This window comes from Nerophis lumbriciformis, linkage group LG07 (genome assembly GCF_033978685.3).
Source record: "Nerophis lumbriciformis linkage group LG07, RoL_Nlum_v2.1, whole genome shotgun sequence".
In the NCBI taxonomy this organism is placed as follows: Eukaryota; Metazoa; Chordata; class Actinopteri; order Syngnathiformes; family Syngnathidae; genus Nerophis; species Nerophis lumbriciformis.
The window spans coordinates 47,690,001-47,710,000 of record NC_084554.2 but is presented as its reverse complement, the minus strand read 5'-3'; the positions used below and the strand labels follow the sequence as shown (position 1 = coordinate 47,710,000).

The following is a 20,000-nucleotide window of genomic DNA, read 5'->3' as shown; positions in this document are numbered from 1 at the left end:
GTTTTCCTGTGTGTAGTGTCTGGCGCTCCTATTTTGGTGGCTTTTCCTGTTTTGTTGGTGTTTTCCTGTAGCAGTTTCATGTCTTCCTTTGAGCGCTATTCCCCCGCACCTGCTTTGGTTTAGCAATCGAGACTATTTTAAGTCGTGCGGACGCTATCCTTCTTTGTGTGGAAATTCTTGATTGTCATGTCTTGTACGGATGTACTTTGTGGACGCTGTCTCTGCTCCACAGTAAGTCTTTGCTGTCGTCCAGCATTCTGTTTTTGTTTACTTTGTAGCCAGTTCAGTTTTAGTTTCGTTTTCCATAGCCATCCCTGAGCTTCAATGCCTTTTTTAGGGGCACTCGCCTTTTGTTTATTTTTGGTTTAAGCATTACGACGTTTACAAAGCAATTCTGCCACCTACTGATATGGAAGAGTATTACACGGTTACTTTGCCGAGCTCTAGACAGCACCGACACTTTATTATAATTACCGGTTTGCACCAAATATTTTTAACCCAAAAAGGTGAAACTACATAATCGGAGAGAATCAGCTCCTTCAAGTTCCTCGGAACCCTCATATCTACTGACCTCTCCTGGACCCAAAATATAACTGCGGTCATCCGGAAGGCCCAGCGGAGACTCCACTTCCTGAGGGTGCTGAGGAAGAACAGACTGGAGAGGCATCTGATGGTGACCTTCTATCGCTCGGCTGTCGAGAGCCTGCTGACGTACTGCATAACAGTGTGGTACGCCAGCTGCACTGAAGCAGACAAACAGGCGATTCAGAGGGTCATAAAGTCTGCACAAAAAATCATCGGCTGCTCCCTCCCCTCCCTGAAGGATTTACACAACTCCCGCTGCCTCAACAGAGCAAAAAGCATTACCAAGGACAGCACACACCCTGGCTTCCACCTGTTCGACCTGCTACCATCGGGCAGGCGCTACAAGTGCATCAGAGCCAGAACAAACAGGCTCAGAGCTGTCACCATCTTGAACTCTAACTTATAATAATAATTCACCCCTATACAATATCCTACCCTAATACCCTACTGTGCAATTTTACCCTTCGAGTGCAATACGTCCGACACTGATTGTTATTTATTACTCCGGTACTCTTGTCTTGTTCTGTATATTGTACAGTATTTTGTATTTCTATAGTGTTTTGTATATTGTACAGGATTGCTTATTATTCTTATTGGATAGTAGTCTGTATATTTCTATTGTTAGTTTTTTTTCTTTATTGCCTGTTGTGTAATTTATTTTATTTTATTATTTATTTATTTTTACCCCATATTTGTTCCCACTACCGCACCTTAAGTTGGAGTCCTTAATCTCGTTATATGCAAATATAATGACAATAAAGTCCATTCTATTCTGTATCTCACGGCACACCGGTGTGCCGCGGCACAGTGGTTGAAAAACACTGATGTAGACCACAAGGAAGTGTTTTAAATGTAGGAAAAAAAAACGATAATAAGACCCCTTTAATGCGCCTTTTGTATGACCATAGACCCGAGACCCGATCATTGGTGGTGCGCCTTATAATCCGGTGCACCCTATGGTCCGAAAAATTGGGTAGTTATAAAAAAGGAGGCTGACGACAAAACAAAATCGATCTTTATTTTGTTTCTCACCAACACGGCTGGGTTGGATGGTGACGTACGCCATCGCTCTGCTCAGCCTCAGCTCCTCCAGAGCGGCGAGCTCGGCATCCGCCTCTGCTCCAACAAGCACACGGGCTTCAAACACATGCACGCCAACACTTTTTTTTGTTACAGTTTCAAGTGCAGGGCAGCAACTCACTTTTTTGGATGTCCCGTCTCTTCTTGGGGTCGGGGGGAATAACGGTGAAGGCTTTGTGGCTGAAACAGACACAGATGTGATCATCTGAAGGCATAAGAATCGTTTTGCAGTGCGAGGAGTGTGCAACAGTTGGGGTGTACATGAGTGGATTTGAGGTGTCTCCTTTGATCCGCATTACAGTCAGGTCAAAGTTCAAATCCTCAGCTGTTTACATGAGCAACAGATGGCCTCGGCTAAAGACACACACATCCTTTAATTACAGGATGTTTCCATAAAAAGGATACTTTACATCAAAAATACTATGGAGTTATGTCTAGGGATGATGTTCGAAATCGGTTCTCCCGGTTGTTCGATAAGAAAAAAACCGATTCCATGGACTCAAATCCCTTTTGAGAACCGGTTCCCGTTATCTAGGCCACTGTAGTAAAGAAAAATAATTTATTCTTTATTTGAACGAATCCCTTCCCACGTACAGGAAATGCCCTGTGGGACGGCAATGTAATGCCCATTTGATTGTAGACTCTTACTGACACCTTGTGGCGATATGAAAATACTACGCGTCATTAGTTTGGGCACTTCCGGGTTGGCGAAGTTCATGAGACGATTGAGAAGTAGACAAGTTGTGTTAGCTCTTACAAGCCTTGGAAAAGATACGTCTGTAAGTAAACTGTTTAACTTGTTTATGTAACTCAATGTTAAGGTGGAAAGTGGTTAAGTTTGATACTAAGATGTTTATTGAAAAACGATTTTTGTGCACTGTTTCAATGGATGTTTTGAGGACTTAAAATGGCTGCCAGTCGTGTATTTCCACCATCGAAATAGTTTCAACACTCAGATGATAGTACTGTATATTTATGTGAAGCTAATATTTACATATTGTGTATTACATTTCAGTATGTTAAGTGAATCACATAGCTTATACATTTGTCATTGTGTTTATTTCAGTTAAAAATAAATAAAAAATAACAGTCCAGTGCAAGACAAAAGTAAAGATAGGAAAAGACAAAGCAAGATCAACAACAATAAAGAGCCTAAATGGATTAATCTGCTTTGGATTGTTTGTTAGCTGTCTGCCAAGCTGTATAACCTCAACACGTATGTGAGGGCAGAACAGGAAATATGCAATTATTGCCAGGCTTCGCTCTCATGTAAGGGGGGAAGAATTGTTGATTGATGACTGTGGTGTTCTTAGTGTCATAGTTTGTGTAGTTAGTATGTTCCAATAGCAGCAGAAGTGCACTTTTTGGAGAGCTGTATTATTTTCAGTTTTGTGCCCAAGGGACTGATTTTATTTAACACTATATTATTATTTATACACCTATAGTGATCACAGAGACAGGTTGTTTTTGTGTTACTGTATATATTTGTTTTTCTGAAAAATCCCACTTAATATACTTTGGGTAACAACAGTCACATTTTTTTTTTAATTTTTAGGGGGTAACAGTCATTACTTATTTATTTATTTTATTTTATTTTTTTCTTATAAAATAAAAGTGAGCTTTTGTTAAACCAAATATTGTGTTTTTTTCCATATACAACAACCTATCTGGATTCGATAAGAGAATCGATAAGGAATCGGTTCGATAAGAGGATTCGATAGTGGGCTCGAACTCGATAATTTCTTATCAAACATCATTCCTAGTTATGTCACAATCAAGCTGGTGTCACCTCTGGATTGCAAGCTTCTTCTGAGTCGGGACGCCCCCTCGCCCTCTCTGCCCAGGACCCTCGCTCCCTTCCCGCCACTGTGCATGTAAGCCCCGCTTTCCTTTTAGTCCGTCGGGTCTGGGGGCAGTGGAGCTGGACCTGGTCCTGCGTTCACAGCTCACCTCGGAAAGACCCCCATTCTGTGGTGGTCTGGGACAGCTGGCTGCTCTGTTTTGACGCAACGGGGGCACTCTGAGCGTTTTGGTCCTGTCTCTTGGCTCTGATGAAGCGTCCAAAGTCTGTTTGTGTCTGCTAACCCTTGAGGAATGCATTTTTCTTCTTCTATAGGCTCTCTATTCCAAAAAAAAAGTATCTCCTTTTGACTGGGATAACTTCTTTTTCCAACTATGTAGTCCACTTTTATGTCTCAGTCATCTGGTTGCTATGGAGCTCAAACCACATTAACGCCTCTGAAAAGTTGGATGCAAGCTTAAGTAGGACTTCTGGTCAGAACCTTCACAATAAAAGTCACACATTCTAAACCGTCAATGTAATTAATACATGCCAATGAACCCAAAGGGCAGGGGGACAAACAAACTATATGTATGCTTATACATTTAAAATGTGCATGTTCATATAATATCTTATGTATATGTATTAATCTCTATTATTACATCTAGTTTATATATTTCTAAATACTTTTTTTCTGTACATACATAAATACTGTATATAAATTAATGCACTTCTGAATTTGACGTTAAACCATATTACGTTACCATGTGTTTTTTTTATGCAAGTGTACTGTAACCTATTTTTATGGGCTTTCCTCTTTGTGATGTTAAGTTCCTGTTATACGCTGTTATACAGTATATGCCTTGAGCTCTTATTTTGAAGGCGCTAAGAGCGGAAGTGATGACACGTTGTAATGCAACCGAGGGTTATAAATGTCGCCTATACTGTATGAAACTACAAAATAACAAACACGGAGGCTCCAGTTTACACGAGGACCACTTTATTTACGTTCTTTTAAAAACCTCCGCTCCACTACAATGTGTCATCACTTCCGCTCTTAGCGCCTTCAAAATAAGAGCTCAAGGCATATACCGTATAACAGCGTATAACAAGAACCTAACATCACAAAGAGGAAAGACAATATTTTTTTTATTTTTTTTTTATCATAAAGAAATACAATCATGTGTGCTTACGGACTGTATCCCTGCAGACTGTATTGATCTATATTGATATATAATGTATATATTGTGTTTTTTATGTTTGATTTAATAAAAATAAATAAATAAATAAATAAAAATAAATAAATAAAAAATTAATTTCTTGTGCGGCCCGGTACCAATCGGTCCACGGACCGGTACCGGACCGCGGCCCAGTGGTTGGGGACCACTGGGTTACAGTACTAACAATAAATTGAATCTTAATATATCGTAAACATATGTGTGATTTCATCAGATGTATACACTTTAAGGTAACCTAACCTATCCCTAATTTGGTTTTCAGAGGAGCAACTATAAAACTATCTATGCACCGTTTTGTACATCAATCAAAGTTTTGAAAAGAGAATCTGGAGATTGTGATGTATCATGTTGTATGCTTGCATGTTCGAAATAAACTCAAACTCAACTCAACTCAACTCAACTCCATAATACTATTATTTTGAAGAGCTTGTTTCCGGTTAGTCCCACATTTCATGTCATCACCTTGACAAAACTGCAGATTAAAAATCCAGTCGCCGAGTGACGCAGCAGTTTTTTGTTAGTTGACAATGGCTACCCCCTTAGATTTGGTGTTAACTTTACTAAAGCCCTTCGATAAATGTAAAGAAAAAAAGAAAAAAAAAGATGTATAATTGAATCATGTATATATTGTTACGTTGTTGTGTTATTAGTTGTCCGTCAAAGTCAGTTCCGTGTCTTGCCCAACAAGCCAATCAGCGTGTGACACGTCATCTAGTACGCTCGTCTGTTTAAAGAGGATGCTAATTATAGATCATATTAGTACAAATTTTATTATAAAAACATAACATTATTGTAGATGTTTTAAAAATTAGGTGATTTTTTTTTTTTTTTTGCATGTGAAGGGATGTTTAGTAAGGTCAAAGAATGACATAAGAGTTAGCACGGCTGCTACTTTTACTTCCGGTATGGAACTGAGGTTATTTTGAAGAAGTTAATGAGCGAAAGGAGGCGAGAGTTTCTTCTATTTTTATTTCTGGTAGTCCTCCGGAGCGGTGAGTGGTGCTGTGCCGCCTCAGTGAACACCATTCTCCCGTCACGTCACCGGAGCTCCAGCAGCGGGGCCGAGTTGACACCTCTGGCGGCCTCACGGGAGCCTCTGGCCGGCTGAGTTCACGCCCACCGAGCCCGCAGGTGTGGAGAGAGCGAGGCCGGAGAGAGAGAATGGCGGACTGACGCGCTCCTCCTCCCCTCCCGGAGGCCATTATGAAGCCAGCGAGAAGCGAGCAGCATCAGGCCTAACTTGGCTCCGCGCAGCCATTCACGGACGAGTAGGCGGGTGACCTCAGGAGGAGGAGGAGGAGGAGGAGGCGGTGGGCGGGCGACGACGGTGCGTGTGGCGGCTGGCTGACGCGCACTTGGCCGCGGCTCGTGCTGGCTGTCACACGAGGAAGTGAAGCCGTCCGAACACGCCCATCCTCGCACGGATTCAAACATGCACCCTGGCTCGGATGGAGGACGCGGCCGCGACGCGCTGATATCTGGAGGTAAGGAGAGCGAGCGTTGTTGTCACCCTCACACTTCCGCTAGCCGAGGCCTGCCTCCATGTTTTTTTCCCCCTCCATATTCTCATATCTACGTCCACATCACACCTTCGCATCTGGCCGCCACGCGTGGACGTGGACGTGCACCTGCTTTTTCCCAGCCTGCGTGTTTCCCCGCAACCAGGTGTGCACACTCGGATGGCGGGGTTACAAGTGGCCGTGCGGACACACCGCCATGTTGTTTTGAATGTTGATCATCTATCTAAAACACTGGTTCTTAACCTGGGTTCGATCGGACACTAAGGGTTCGGTGAGTCGGCCTCAGGGCAACAGCTGACTGATTTGCAGGTGTGTCATTTGTTGTGAGTTCATGCACTGTGTTGGTTTTGTTCTTTGAACAAGGTGATGTTCATGCACGGTTCATTTTGTGCACCAGTAATAAAAACATGGTAACACTTTAGTATGGGGAACATATTCATCATTAATTAGTTGCTTATTATCATGCAAATTAGTAACATATTGGCTCTTAACTAGTCATTATTAAGTACTTATTAACAGGGGCGCCGAAAAGGGGGGGTAAAGGAGACGGATTCTAGGGGCCCATGATGGAGGGGGGCCCAGAGAGGCCCCTAATGATGATGAAGTTATATTACAGAAACAATAATGACACTGTGTTGGGGGCCCTGTAAAGATTCTTTTCATGGGGCCCAAAATCCCTGGCGGCGCCCCTGCTTATTAATGCCTTATTCGGCATGGCCTTATAACCCTAACCCTCTAACCCTGGCCCTAACCCTAACCAAATAAGTCTTTATTACTTAGAATATGTTCCCCTAGAGCAGTGGTTCTCAAATGGGGGTACGCGTACTCCTGGGGGTACTTGAAGGTATGCCAAGGGGTACGTGAGATTTTTTTTTTAATGTCTGTCAAAAAGAAGTGTGAAAAGAAATGCAACAATGCAATATTCAGTGTTGACAGCTCGATTTTTTGTGGACATGTTCCATAAATATTGATGTTAAAGATTTATTTTTTTGTGAAGAAATGTTTAGAATTAAGTTCATGAATCCAGATGGATCTCTATTACAATCCCCAAAGAGGGCACTTTAAGTTGATGATTACTTCTATGTGTAGAAATCTTTATTTATAATTGAATCACTTGTTTATTTTTCAACAAGTTTTTAGTTATTTTTATATCTTTTTTTCCCAAATAGTTCAAGAATGACCACAACAAATGAGCAATATTTTGCACTGCTATACAATTTAATAAATCAGAAACTGATGACATAGTGCTGTATTTTACTTCTTTATCTATTTTTTTCAACCAAAAATGCTTTGCTCTGATTAGGGGGTACTTGAATTACAAAAATGTTCACAGGGGGTACATCACTGAAAAAAGGTTGAGAACCACTGCCCTAGAGCAGTGGTTCTTAACCTGGGTTCGATCGGACCCTAGGGGTTCGGTGAGTCGACCTCAGGGCAACAGCTGACTGATTTGCAGGTGTGTCATTTGTTGTGAGTTCATGCACTGTGTTGGTTTTGTTCTTTGAACAAGGTGATGTTCATGCACTCTTCATTTTGTGCACCAGTAATAAAACATGGTAACACTTTAGTATGGGGAACATATTCATCATTAATTAGTTGCTTATTATCATGCAAGTTAGTAACATATTGGCTCTTAACTAGTCATTATTAAGTACTTATTAATGCCTTATTCGGCATGGCCTTATTATAACCCTAACCCTCTAACCCTGGCCCTAACCCTAACCCAGGGGTCGGCAACCCGCGGCTCTAGAGCCGCATGCGGCTCTTTAGCGCCGCCCTAGTGGCTCTCTGGAGCTTTTTAAAAAATGTATGAAAAATGGAAAAAGTTTAGGGGGAAAAAATCTATTTTTTGTTTTAATATGGTTTCTGTAGGAGGACAAACATGACACAAGCCTCCCTAATTGTTACAAAGCACACTGTTTGTATTAAACAGGCTTCACTGATTCGAGTATTTGGCGAGCGCCGTTTTGTCGTACTAATTTTGGCGGTCTTTGAACTCACCTTAGTTTGTTTACATGTATAACTTTCTCCGACTTTCTAGGACGTGTTTTATGCCACTTCTTTTTCTGTCTCATTTTGTCCACCAAACTTTTAACGTTGTGCATGAAAGGTGAGTTTTGTTGATGTTATTGACTTGTGTGGAGTGCTAATCAGACATATTTGGTCACTGCATGACTGCAAGCTAATCGATGCTAACATGCTACTTAGGCTAGCTATATGTACATATTGCATCATTATGCCTAATTTGTAGCTATATTCGAGGTCATTTAGTTTCCTTTAAGTCCTCTTAATTCAATTTATATCTCATGACACACTATCTGTATGTAATATGGCTTTTAATTTTTTGCGGCTCCAGACAGATTTGTTTTTGTATTTTTGGTCCAATATGGCTCTTTCAACATTTTGGGTTGCCGACCCCTGCCCCAACCAAATAACTCTAAATTAAGTCTTTATTACTTAGAATATGTTCCCCTAGAGCAGTGGTTCTCAACCTTTTTTCAGTGATGTACCCCCTGTGAATTTGTTTTTTAATTCAAGTACCCCCTAATCAGAGCAAAGCATTTTTGGTTGAAAAAAAGAGATAAAGAAGTAAAATACAGCACTATGTCATCAGTTTCTGATTTATTAAATTGTATAACAGTGCAAAATATTGCTCATTTGTAATGGTCTTTCTTGAACTATTTGGAAAAAAAAGATAGGTTTTTATTTATATTTATAAAGGATTTTTGAATTATTGCTATTTTTAGAATATTTTGAAAAAATCTCACGTACCCCCATTTGAGAACCACTGCCCTAGAGCAGTGGTTCTTAACCTGGGTTCCATCGAACCCTAGGGGTTCGGTGAGTCGGCCTCAGGGGTTCGGCGGAGGTCAAAACACACCCGACTCATCGTGTAAATACAAACTTCTCCCTATCAGCGTATTACGGATACCCCCAAACAATGTTCCCTCTAATTTTCCAACTGACTTGCGGGTGTGTCATTTGTTGTGAGTTTATGCACTGTGTTGGTTTTGTTCATTGAACAAGGTGATGTTCATGCACGGTTCATTTTGTGCACCAGTAATAAAACATGGTAACACTTTAGTATGGGGAACATATTCACCATTAATTAGTTGCTTATTATTATGCAAATTAGTAACATATTGGCTCTTAACTAGTCATTATTAAGTACTTATTAATGCCTTATTCGGCATGGCCTTATTATAACCCTAACCCTCTAACCCTGGCCCCAACCCTAACCAAATAACTCTAAATTAAGTCTTTATTACTTAGAATATGTTCCCCTAGAGCAGGGGTCGGCAACCCAAAATGTTGAAAGAGCCATATTGTACCAAAAATACAAAAACAAATTTGTCTGGAGCCGCAAAAAATTAAAAGCCATATTTCATAGAGACAGTGTGTCATGAGATATAAATTGAATTAAGAGAACTTATAGGAAACTAAATGACCTCAAATATAGCTACAAATGAGGCATAATGATGCAATATGTACATATAGCTAGCCTAAATAGCATGTTAGCATCGATTAGCTTGCAGTCATGCAGTGACCAAATATGTCTGATTAGCACTCCACACAAGTCAATAACATCAACAAAACTCACCTTTGTGCATTCATGCACAACGTTTAAAGTTTGGTGGACAAAATGAGACAGAAAAAGAAGTGGCATAAAACACGTCCTAGAAAGTCGGAGAAAGTTATACATGTAAACAAACTATGGTGAGTTCAAGGACCGCCAAAATTAGTAGGACAAAACGGCGCTTGCCAAATACTCGAATCAGTGAAGCATGTTTAATATAAACAGTGTGCTTTATAACAATTAGGGAGGTTTGTGTTATGGTTGTCCTCCTACAGAAACCATATTAAAACAAAAATTATATTTTTTTCCCCTCATCTTTTTCTATTTTTCATACATTTTTTAAAAAGTTCCAGAGAGCCACTAGGGCGGCGCTAAAGAGCCATGCGGCTCTAGAGCCGCGGGTTGCCGACCTCTGCCCTAGAGCAGTGGTTCTCAACCTTTTTTCAGGTATGTACCCCCTGTGAATTTTTTTTTAATTCAAGTACCCCCTAATCAGAGCAAAGCATTTTTGGTTGAAAAAAATAGATAAAGAAGTAAAATACAGCACTATGTCATCAGTTTCTGATTTATTAAATTGTATAACAGTGCAAAATATTGCTCATTTGTAGTGGTCTTTCTTGACCTGTTTGGAAAAAAAGATAGGTTTTTATTTATATTTATAAAGGATTTTTGAATTGTTGCTATTTTTAGAATATTTTGAAAAAAATCTCACGTACCCCTTGGCATACTTTGAAGTACCCCCATTTGAGAACCACTGCACTATAGCAGTGGTTCTTAACCTGGGTTCCAGCGAACCCTAGGGGTTCGGTGAGTTGGCCTTAGGGGTTCGGCGGAGGTCAAAACACACCCGACTCATCGTGTAAATACAAACTTCTCCCTATCGGCGTATTACGGATACCCCCAAACAATGTTCCCTCTAATTTTCCATCTGACTTGCGGGTGTGTAATTTGTTGTGAGTTTATGCACTGTGTTGGTTTTGTTCTTTGAACAAGGTGATGTTCATGCACAGTTCATTTTGTGCACCAGTAAAAAAAAACAGATAACTTAATTTTGCTCGAGTGGAAGTCAACAGTCTGCCCCAAAGCATCCTTATGGCTTAAAGACCTTATGATGTTTGGGGCTGTGTGGTTGACTACATAGCTAAATTAAAGACGCTACAGGACACATGAAAAGTTCACCTTTCATAAACCAGCTTCCTTTTTGTTTTTTTTGTTTTTTTATTTATATTTATTCTGGGTGTATACTTACTATCTGCCTATGTTGAGAAGAAAGTGATGTACTAATTATTTTCCATTTGTGACTGTACCTTTAACTTACTGTATGTAGGACCTGGGGGGGGGGGGTTATGTGTGTATGGGGTATGTGTTGGGTTGCTGTTCTTGGAAGTGGGTGGGAAAAAAAGGGGAAAATGTGACTACTGTTCTATTGTATATTGTAATACCTGTCAAATTTAATAAAAACATTTATAAAAATAAAAAAAATAAATAAATAAAAAAACAGATAACTTTGTCTTAAATTTGGAGAAAAAAAAAACATTTTATTTTTCACGAAAAAGGGTTCAGGGAATGCCCATATGAAAGTGGTGGAGTTCGGTACCCCCAACAAGGTTAAGAACCACTGCCCTAGTGTCCAAATAACTCTAAATTAAGTCTTTGTTACTTTGAATATGTTCCCCTAGTGTCCAAATAACTCTAAATGAAGTCTTTATTACTTAGAATATGTTCCCCTAGTGTCCAAATAACTCTAAATGAAGTCTTTATTACTTAGAATATGTTCCCCTAGTGTCCAAATAACTCTAAATGAAGTCTTTATTACTTAGAATATGTTCCCCTAGTGTCCAAATAACTCTAAATTAAGTCTTTATTACTTAGAATATGTTCCCCATACTTACCAAAAACATATAACTTTGTCTTGAATTTGAAAAAAAAAAAAAACATTTTATTTTCCACTAAAGAAGGGTTGGGTGAATGTGCATATGAAAGTGGTGGGGTTCGGTACCTCCAACAAGGTTAAGAACCACTGTGTTAGAGAATTCCATGCTTTCACACCAGCAACAGACAAGCACATTTGTTTCAGATTTGTTGGCACTCTTGGATGTTTAAAGTCATACGGCCTTCTGTGGTTCTCATCTTCAGACGTGAACACAAATAACTTTTGTAAGTTTGCTGGTGTGAAAGCATGGAATTCTCTAAAGCAGTGGTTCTTAACCTTGTTGGAGGTACCGAACCCCAGCAGTTTCATATGCGCATTCACCGAACCCTTCTTTAGTGAAAAATAAAATGTTTTTTTTCAAATTCAAGACAAAGTTATATGTTTTTGGTAACACTTTAGTATGGGGAACATATTCTAAGTAACAAAGACTTAATTTAGAGTTATTTGGATACTAGGACAGGGGTCAGGAACCTTTTTGGCTGAGAGAGCTATGAAATATTTTAAAATGTATTTCCGTGAGAGCCATATACCGTATTTTTCGGACTATAAGTCGCAGTTTTTTTCATAGTTTGGCCGTGGGTGCGACTTATACTCAGGAGCGACTTGTGTGTGAAATTATTAACACATTAGCGTAAAATATCAAAAAATATTATTTAGCTCATTCACGTAAGAGACTAGACGTATAAGATTTCATGGGATTTAGCGATTAGGAGTGACAGATTGTTTGGTAAACGTATAGCATGTTCTATATGTTATAGTTATTTGAATGACTCTTACCATAATATGTTACGTTAACATACCAGTTGGTTATTTATGCCTCATATAACGTACACTTATTCAGCCTGTTGTTCACTATTCTTTATTTATTTTAAATTGCCTTTCAAATGTCTATTCTTGGTGTTGGCTTTTATCAAATACATTTCCCCCCAAAAAAGTTTTTTTCCTTCTTTATTATGCATTTCCGGCCTGTGCGACTTATACTCCGGTGCGACTTATACTCCGAAAATACGGTAATATTTTTCAACACCGAATACAACTAAATGCGTGCATTTTTAAGTAAGACTAACATTTTGAGAGTATAATAAGTTTCTTATTATTTTTAATGACATTGTTATTCTGAAGCTAACCAATAATAAATTAAATACTTTTTAGTTTTTACCATTAATGCGACTTCTTGAACAGGTGCGAAAACGGATGGATGGATTAAAATGCATGAGAATGTTTTATATTTTGAACGTTATTTTTAACACTGGGATTACCAGCGGAATTCTTCATTACTTATCGTGTTAAGCAATGTCAGCTAAGATTTATCTGAGAGCCAGATGCTGTCATCAAAAGAGCCACAGGTTCCCTACCCCTGCACTAGGGGAACATATTCTAAGTAACAAAGACTTAATTTAGAGTTATTTGGTTAGGGCAGGGGTCGGCAAACCAAAATGTTGAAAGAGCCATATTGGACCAAAAATACAAAAACAAATCTGTCTGGAGCCGCAAAAAATTAAAAGCCATATTACATACAGATAGTGTGTCATGAGATATAAATTGAATTAAGAGGACTTAAAGAAAACTAAATGACCTCAAATATACCTACAAATGAGGCATAATGATGCAATATGTACATATAGCTAGCCTAAATAGCATATTAGCATCGATTAGCTTGCAGTCATGCAGTGACCAAATATGGTCACTCCACGCAAGTCAATAACATCAACAAAACTCACCTTTGTGCATTCACGCACAACGTTAAAAGTTTGGTGGACAAAATGTGACAGAAAAAGGACAGGCATAAAACACGTCCTCGGAAGTCGGAGAAAGTTATACATGTAAATAAACTATGGTGAGTTCAAGGATCGCCAAAATTAGTAGTACAAAACGGCGCTCGCCAAATACTCGAATCAGTGAAGCATGTTTAGTAGAGATGTCCGATGATATCGGCCTGCCGATATTATCGGCCGATAAATGCTTTAAAATGTAATATCGGAAAATATCGGCATCGTTTTTCTTATTATCGGTATCGTTTTTTGTTTTTTTATTAAATCAACATAAAAAACACAAGATACACTTACAATTAGTGCACCAACCCAAAAAACCTCCCTCCCCCATTTACACTCATTCACACAAAAGGGTTGTTTCTTTCTGTTATTAATATTGTGGTTCCTACATTATATATCAATATATATCAATACAGTCTGCAAGGGATACAGTCCGTAAGCACACATGATTGTGCGTGCTGCTGGTCCACTAATAGTACTAACCTTTAACAGTTAATTTTACTCATTTTCATTAATTACTAGTTTCTATGTAACTGTTTTTATATTGTTTTACTTTCTTTTTTATTCAAGAAAATGTTTTTAATTTATTTATCTTATTTTATTTTATAATAATTTTTTTTTTTTTTAAAGGACCTTATCTTCACCATACCTGGTTGTCCAAATTAGGCATAATAATGTGTTAATTCCACGACTGTATATATCGGTATCGATAATTAAAGAGTTGGACAATATCGGAATATCGGCAAAAAGCCATTATCAGACATCCCTGATGTTTAATATAAACAGTGTGCTTTATAACAATTATGGAGGTTTGTGTCATGTTTGTCCTCCTACAGAAACCATATTAAAACAAAAAATTTTTTTTTTTCCCCCTCATCTTTTTCCATTTTTCATACATTTTTGAAAAAGCTCAAGAGAGCCACTAGGGCGGCGCTGAAGAGCCGCATGCGGCTATGGAGCCGTGGGTTGCCGACCCCCGGGTTAGGGTTAGAGGGTTAGGGCCAGGGTAAGGTCATGCCGAATAAGTCATTAATAAGTACTTAATAATGACTAGTTAAGAGCCAATATGTTACTAATTTGCATGTTAATAAGCAACTAATTAATAGTGAATATGTTCCCCATACTAAAGTGTTACCATGTTTTATTACTGGTGCACAAAATGAACCGTGCATGAACATCACCTTGTTCAAAGAACAAAACCAACACAGTGCATAAATTCACAACAAATTACACACCTGCAAATCAGTGTGACTTCTGCTGTTGCCGTATCCGTAATACGCCGATAGGGAGAAGTTTTTATTTACACGATGAGTCCGCCGAACCCCTGAGGCCGACTCACCAAACCCCTAGGGTTCCATCGAACCCAGGTTAAGAACCACTGCTCTAAAGAAAGACTTAAAAAGTTGCAAGAATATCTTTGAATTTAAAAAGAGTTACAAAAAGAGACAACTGGAATTATATCAAACTGATTTTTGGTTTTGATTGGAATGTGACATTTTGAAAATGTTTAAACGAAAATTAAAAGTATGTTGGAGTTCGGGTGTTGGTGGAGGGAACGGTGATAAAGTCATCTAAAATAATTTGTGTTAAAAAGGGGGCAGATAAATATAAGAGTATTATTCTTCCATCTGCTCCTTTTTGATCATGGAAATGTATAAGAAACAAAAAAACAATGAGAGTGTCAACTGTATATGTCTTGTATATATGCATTCTCATGAAAGGAATAAAAATAAATGATGATCTATAAACTGTGTGGCGGCTCAATAACAAAACTGCAAGAATATTTTGGATTGTGTTGCATCATCACGTGTTTGATTGATGTGTTTATCAGCAACTGCAGTCTTTGTTTACTGTGTGAAATATGATGTTTGTGTATTCCAGCCTGCTAAAGTCTTGAATATGGACAAGGAGCTGGTCGGTCCCAGCCAATCAGAACATGGACCTGCTTTCGACCCGTCCAACCCGCCGGCGCCCACACCCCCACGCCTCACGCCCAACCCCATGCTGCTGGACTCCCCGGTGCCATCGCAGACGCCCGTCACCTCCTCGCCGCCTCCCCCTCTCACCCCGGCGCCGTCCCTCTCCGTGCCCAAGATGGTGGCGGCCAGGACTTCCTCCCCGCACGTCCTCGTCCCCGCGCCGCCCAAACTGACCTCGACAACGGGCGCCCCCCTCCGCACCTACGCTCGGCCCATCCTTCCCGCCGCCTCGAAAACAACTTTGTCGTCTCCTTTTCCCGCCTCTGGTGATGTCACTTCTCCTTCTGCCACTTCCTCTTCGACAGTGACCACCTTGTCAACAAAGACTTCCACCACGCTGACCAATGGGGACACCAGGACCGTTTCCACGCCGACCTCCAACACAATCACACCCTTCCACACTCCGGCCAGTCCACCTGGGAGACAGGTAGTGTTCCTCTAAATGTATTAGTATTATTATTTTAGTAATCCATCGACAACTTTGTTGGATTAATCAGATAAAACACACTTTATAGCTTGAATTTGTATTTTAGGGAAAATAGTTAAAATAAATATTTTGTAGTTATAACCTTCTTTACCTCCTATATTCCTTTTTTTTACCTTCTTCTATATTCCGTTTTTAACTTTTATGTACCTTTTTTATCGTCTATATTCCATGTTTACCTTCCAGCTAACTTCAATGTACCTTTTTCTATTTATCTTTTTTGACCATCTTTTACCTTATTTTACTTGTTATTTACATTCTTTTCCCTTTTATTTGCCTTTTCATTCTACTTTATACATTCCCTTTTACCTCATATTTAACTCCCTTTACCTTCTAATGAACTTTGATTTAACTTATTTTACATGTTATTCACCTTTTATTTACTCCTTTTACCTCTTCTAGTCCTTCTTTTACCTTTCATTTGTTTTAGTTTATCTTCCATGTGTCTTTGTTTACCTTATATTTATCTTATTTTGCAATTTATTTACCTTTTTTACCTTCATTTGTATCTTCTTTTACCTTTTATTTACTTCTTTTACTTACTTCTTTTACTATCTATATTTCTTATTTTGCCTTTTATTTATTTCACCTTTTATTTACTTAATTTACCTTCTATTCACTTTATTTAAGCTTTTATTGCCATTGTTTACCTTCTGTATTCCTTCCTTTACCTTTTATTTGCCTGCTTTTAACTATTATTTACTTATTTTACCTTCTAATTACCTTATCTTCCAATTGCCCTTTGAACCTTCTTTTACCTTTTAATTGACTTCTACCTTTTTATTTAACTTTTTTACCTTCAATTTTACCTTCCATTTAATTTTTTGCCAGTTACCTCTATTTACCTACTTTTACATTTTATTTACTTATTTTATCTTTTTATTTACTTTCTATTTACCTTATATTTACCTTATATTGACCTTTTAGTTTTTATTTTCTTATACCTTTTATTTATCTTTTACTTTTTATCTTTTTTTTTAACTGTTTATTTAGTTATTTTACTGTCTCTCTTCCTTCTTTTATCTTTTTTATTTACCTTCTATTTATCTTCTTACCTTTTTTAAACGTATTTTACATCTATATTTCTTCTTTTACCTTTTATTGAGTCAAATGAATGGATGTATCATCAATACGCTGTCAAACATGGTGGATTCTCTCTGCCCAAGGCGTCGCAGCCTCTTCCCGTGAGCTCCGCCGGCATCGTGCGAACCAATCAGAGCGCCAGCGCTGTCAGGCAGAGGGCGTCCCAGCAGGCCTTGCTCCTAGGGAAAGGTCTCAAGGGGTCTGGACAAGACCAGGTGCTGCTACGAGCTCAGATGGTAAACAAAAAAGGCGAAGACACAAATGTCTCATGGGGATGCTGGCGTGTCCATGGTGACCATGAAGGCATCATGAGAGGTTTCCTGTCATACCAATAAATCTGTATATCCTTTTTTTCCCCCTGCAGCTCATTCTCACATCCGCAATGCGACCTGGTCCTTCTTCCTCCTCCTCTTCGTCCTCCGCTAACCCCGCCTCAGCTCAGGTGAGCCGTCGGACTGCAACGCCACTTCTGGACCAGGTGTTGAACGTCCTTTTGTCCTCTCTCAGCTGCAGAGTCTCACCTTGAGGCCGCCGCCCCCGGGGGCCCTCGCCATCCCGCCCTCTCTTTGTCTCAAGCCACCCTCCTCGTTGTTGCCTCCCCTTTCCAGGCCTCAAACGGCGCTCTTTCCACCTCTGCGGCCGCGACCACCAGCCAGCACCACGACGACGGAGAGCTCGGCCACGCCAGGTCGCCACCTGGCCGTGCCCCCTCCAAGTAGGTCCCCAACTCACTATTTATAGCCAGGAAGCAGGCTGTAATTAGAGTAATTTTTTTAAACTTCCAAATGATTTGGAGTGCATGAGAAAGTGAAACATCTTTGCTCTACTTGACAACATGATCATTTACTAACAAGGTTGAACACATGACTTTGACACCACCAAAGTTTTAAAGCGCATGCAGAAGTAGATAAATCTGCACTCCATACTTCAAAAGCAGCTACTGCCGCCTTGTGGCGTTGGTCAAATAAAACAACATTAACAGTTTGTCTACAGCAGGGGTGTCCAAACCTTTTTCTCTTAGGACCATTTTGATCAATTTGATTTTAAAAGTCAATACAATACAGTAGAACCTCCATTTACAAACTTAATAGGTTCTTGAACAAGGTTCGTAAATCAAAAAGTTTGTATAGTGAAGCAAATTTCTCCATAAGAAACAAGGTAAACATGAATAACGGGTTCCTGCCTCGACAAAAGTCCATATTTTAGTGAAGGTTTGTACACCTTTAACAATATAAAGTGCTATACAGTACTGTGTATTAAACAAACACAATAAGGTAAACAGCGGTTGGTAAACGTATAGCATGTTCTATATGTTATAGTTATTTGAATGACTCTTACCATAATATGTTACGTTAACATACCAGTTGGTTATTAATGCCTCATATAACGTACACTTATTCAGCCTGTTGTTCACTATTCTTTATTTATTTTAAATTGCCTCCGAAAAATACGGTATAATAAGTCTCTTTTTCTTTTTAATAACAGTTATTCTGAAGGTAACCAATAATAAATAAAATACTTACCATTAATGCGACTTCTGGTGCTGTATGGTTTTGCTGATGGCTTTGTAGTCTGGTTGATACGTGGTTATTTTTACCAGTGGAATTATTCATTACTTATCGTGTTAAGCAATGTCAGCTAGGATTTATCTGAGAGCCAGATGCAGTCATCAAAAGAGCCACAGGTTCCCTACCCCTGAGTTAACCACACCGTCTTATAAGCCGCAGGGTTGAAAGCGTAGGAGAAAATGTACGGTAAATAAGTTAATTGTATTGTGAGAAGCAGGAAGTTATCGGCTTGAAAAAAGTACATTAAGCATCCCTAGTTTTTAGCGTCAACATAAAACATTTTTCACTTTAATGTACACATTTTTGTTTTTTTATTCCACTTCTGATGTGGTTTTTGTCGTCGTATTTTCAGAATGTAAGCAAACGGCCCCTGGCCGCGTTTTGGACACCCCCGGTCTACAGCCACAGCTGCTAATGGCAATGTTTGTTTGACCTGGTGCTAAGTGCATTCATTCCTTAGTCCAGTGTTTTTCAACCTTTTTTGAGCCAAGGCACATTTTTTTCATTAAAAAAATACGGAGGCACACCACCAGCAGAAAAGGTTAAACAATGAAACCCCACCAGGTTGTCGTTATTTTGAGTTTGTTGTTGTTTCCTGTGTGTTGTGCTTTAGTTCCTGTCTTGCGCTGTTATTTTGGTGACCCTTCCTGTTTTGTTGGTGTTATCCTGTAGCAGCTTCACGCCTTCCGTTGAGTGATATTGCCCGCACCTGCTTTGTTTTCGCAATTAAGACTCTTTAAGTTGTGCGTACGCTATCCTTCTTTGTGGGGACATTGTTGATTGTCATGTCATGTTCAGATGTACATTGTGGACGTCGTCTTTGCTCCACACGCTGTAAGTTTTTGCTGTCGTCCAGTATTCTGTGTTTGTTGACTTTGTAGCCAGTTCAGTTTCACTTTTGTTTTACATAGCCATTCCTATGCTTCAGTGCCTTTTCCTAGCGGGACTTGCCTTTTTATTTTTTGGTTTAAGCCATACTTGCCAACCCTCCCGAATTTTCCGGGAGACTCCCGAAATTCAGCGCCTTTCCCAAAAACCTCCCGGGACAAATATTCTCCCGAAAATCTCCCGATTTTCAGCCGGAGCTGGAGGCCACGCCCCCTCCAGCTCCATGCGGACCTGAGTGAGGACAGCCTTTTTTCACGACGGGATGACAACAGGGTGACAAGAACTAAATCATTCAGACAAGAGATAAATTGTATTATTATGTTTATCTTACCTAAAAATAAATATATTTATTAATAAAATAAAATTATTATATTTTGCTAAAAACATCAAAATGTATTGTATTTTTATTTGTATTTTTTCTGACTCCTTATTGCATCTAGGCATTAGGATTATACATTAAAATAAACATATTTGAAATAATTAATTTTAAATTCTCATAATTCATTTAAAATG

At 39.1% G+C, this 20,000-nt stretch overlaps 2 protein-coding genes across 6 annotated transcripts in view; one reads left to right on the top strand and one right to left on the bottom strand.

Annotated features, from left to right (window-relative positions):
* The window catches only part of LOC133609200 (uncharacterized), a 6,901-nt gene extending 3,023 nt beyond the window's left edge, over nucleotides 1-3,878 (bottom strand). Inside the window, exons 1-4 of one of the 5 annotated variants that reach the window (XR_009815671.1) lie at nucleotides 3,455-3,878; nucleotides 1,787-1,845; nucleotides 1,618-1,701; nucleotides 572-738 (exon numbers count right to left, since the gene is read on the bottom strand). Coding sequence is in view for 3 of the 5 variants with exons in the window: in XM_061964709.1 (XP_061820693.1) it covers nucleotides 682-743; nucleotides 1,618-1,701; nucleotides 1,787-1,845; nucleotides 3,455-3,765 (516 nt within the window). In the remaining 2 variants the exon portion in view is untranslated. Of the gene's footprint in view, nucleotides 1-571; nucleotides 744-1,617; nucleotides 1,702-1,786; nucleotides 1,846-3,454 lie in introns of those variants that run through there. The other 4 variants (XR_009815672.2, XM_061964709.1, XM_061964708.1 and 1 more) reach the window with 4 other exon arrangements.
* Nucleotides 3,879-5,355: 1,477 nt separating this feature from the next.
* LOC133609416 (uncharacterized) overlaps nucleotides 5,356-20,000 on the top strand; it is a 20,218-nt gene continuing 5,573 nt past the window's right edge. Inside the window, exons 1-5 of the mRNA XM_061964990.2 lie at nucleotides 5,356-6,167; nucleotides 15,367-15,891; nucleotides 17,115-17,267; nucleotides 17,396-17,473; nucleotides 17,539-17,746. Of these exons, the coding sequence (XP_061820974.1) occupies nucleotides 15,385-15,891; nucleotides 17,115-17,267; nucleotides 17,396-17,473; nucleotides 17,539-17,746 (946 nt within the window). The 5' untranslated portion in view covers nucleotides 5,356-6,167; nucleotides 15,367-15,384. The remainder of the gene's footprint in view (nucleotides 6,168-15,366; nucleotides 15,892-17,114; nucleotides 17,268-17,395; nucleotides 17,474-17,538; nucleotides 17,747-20,000) is intronic.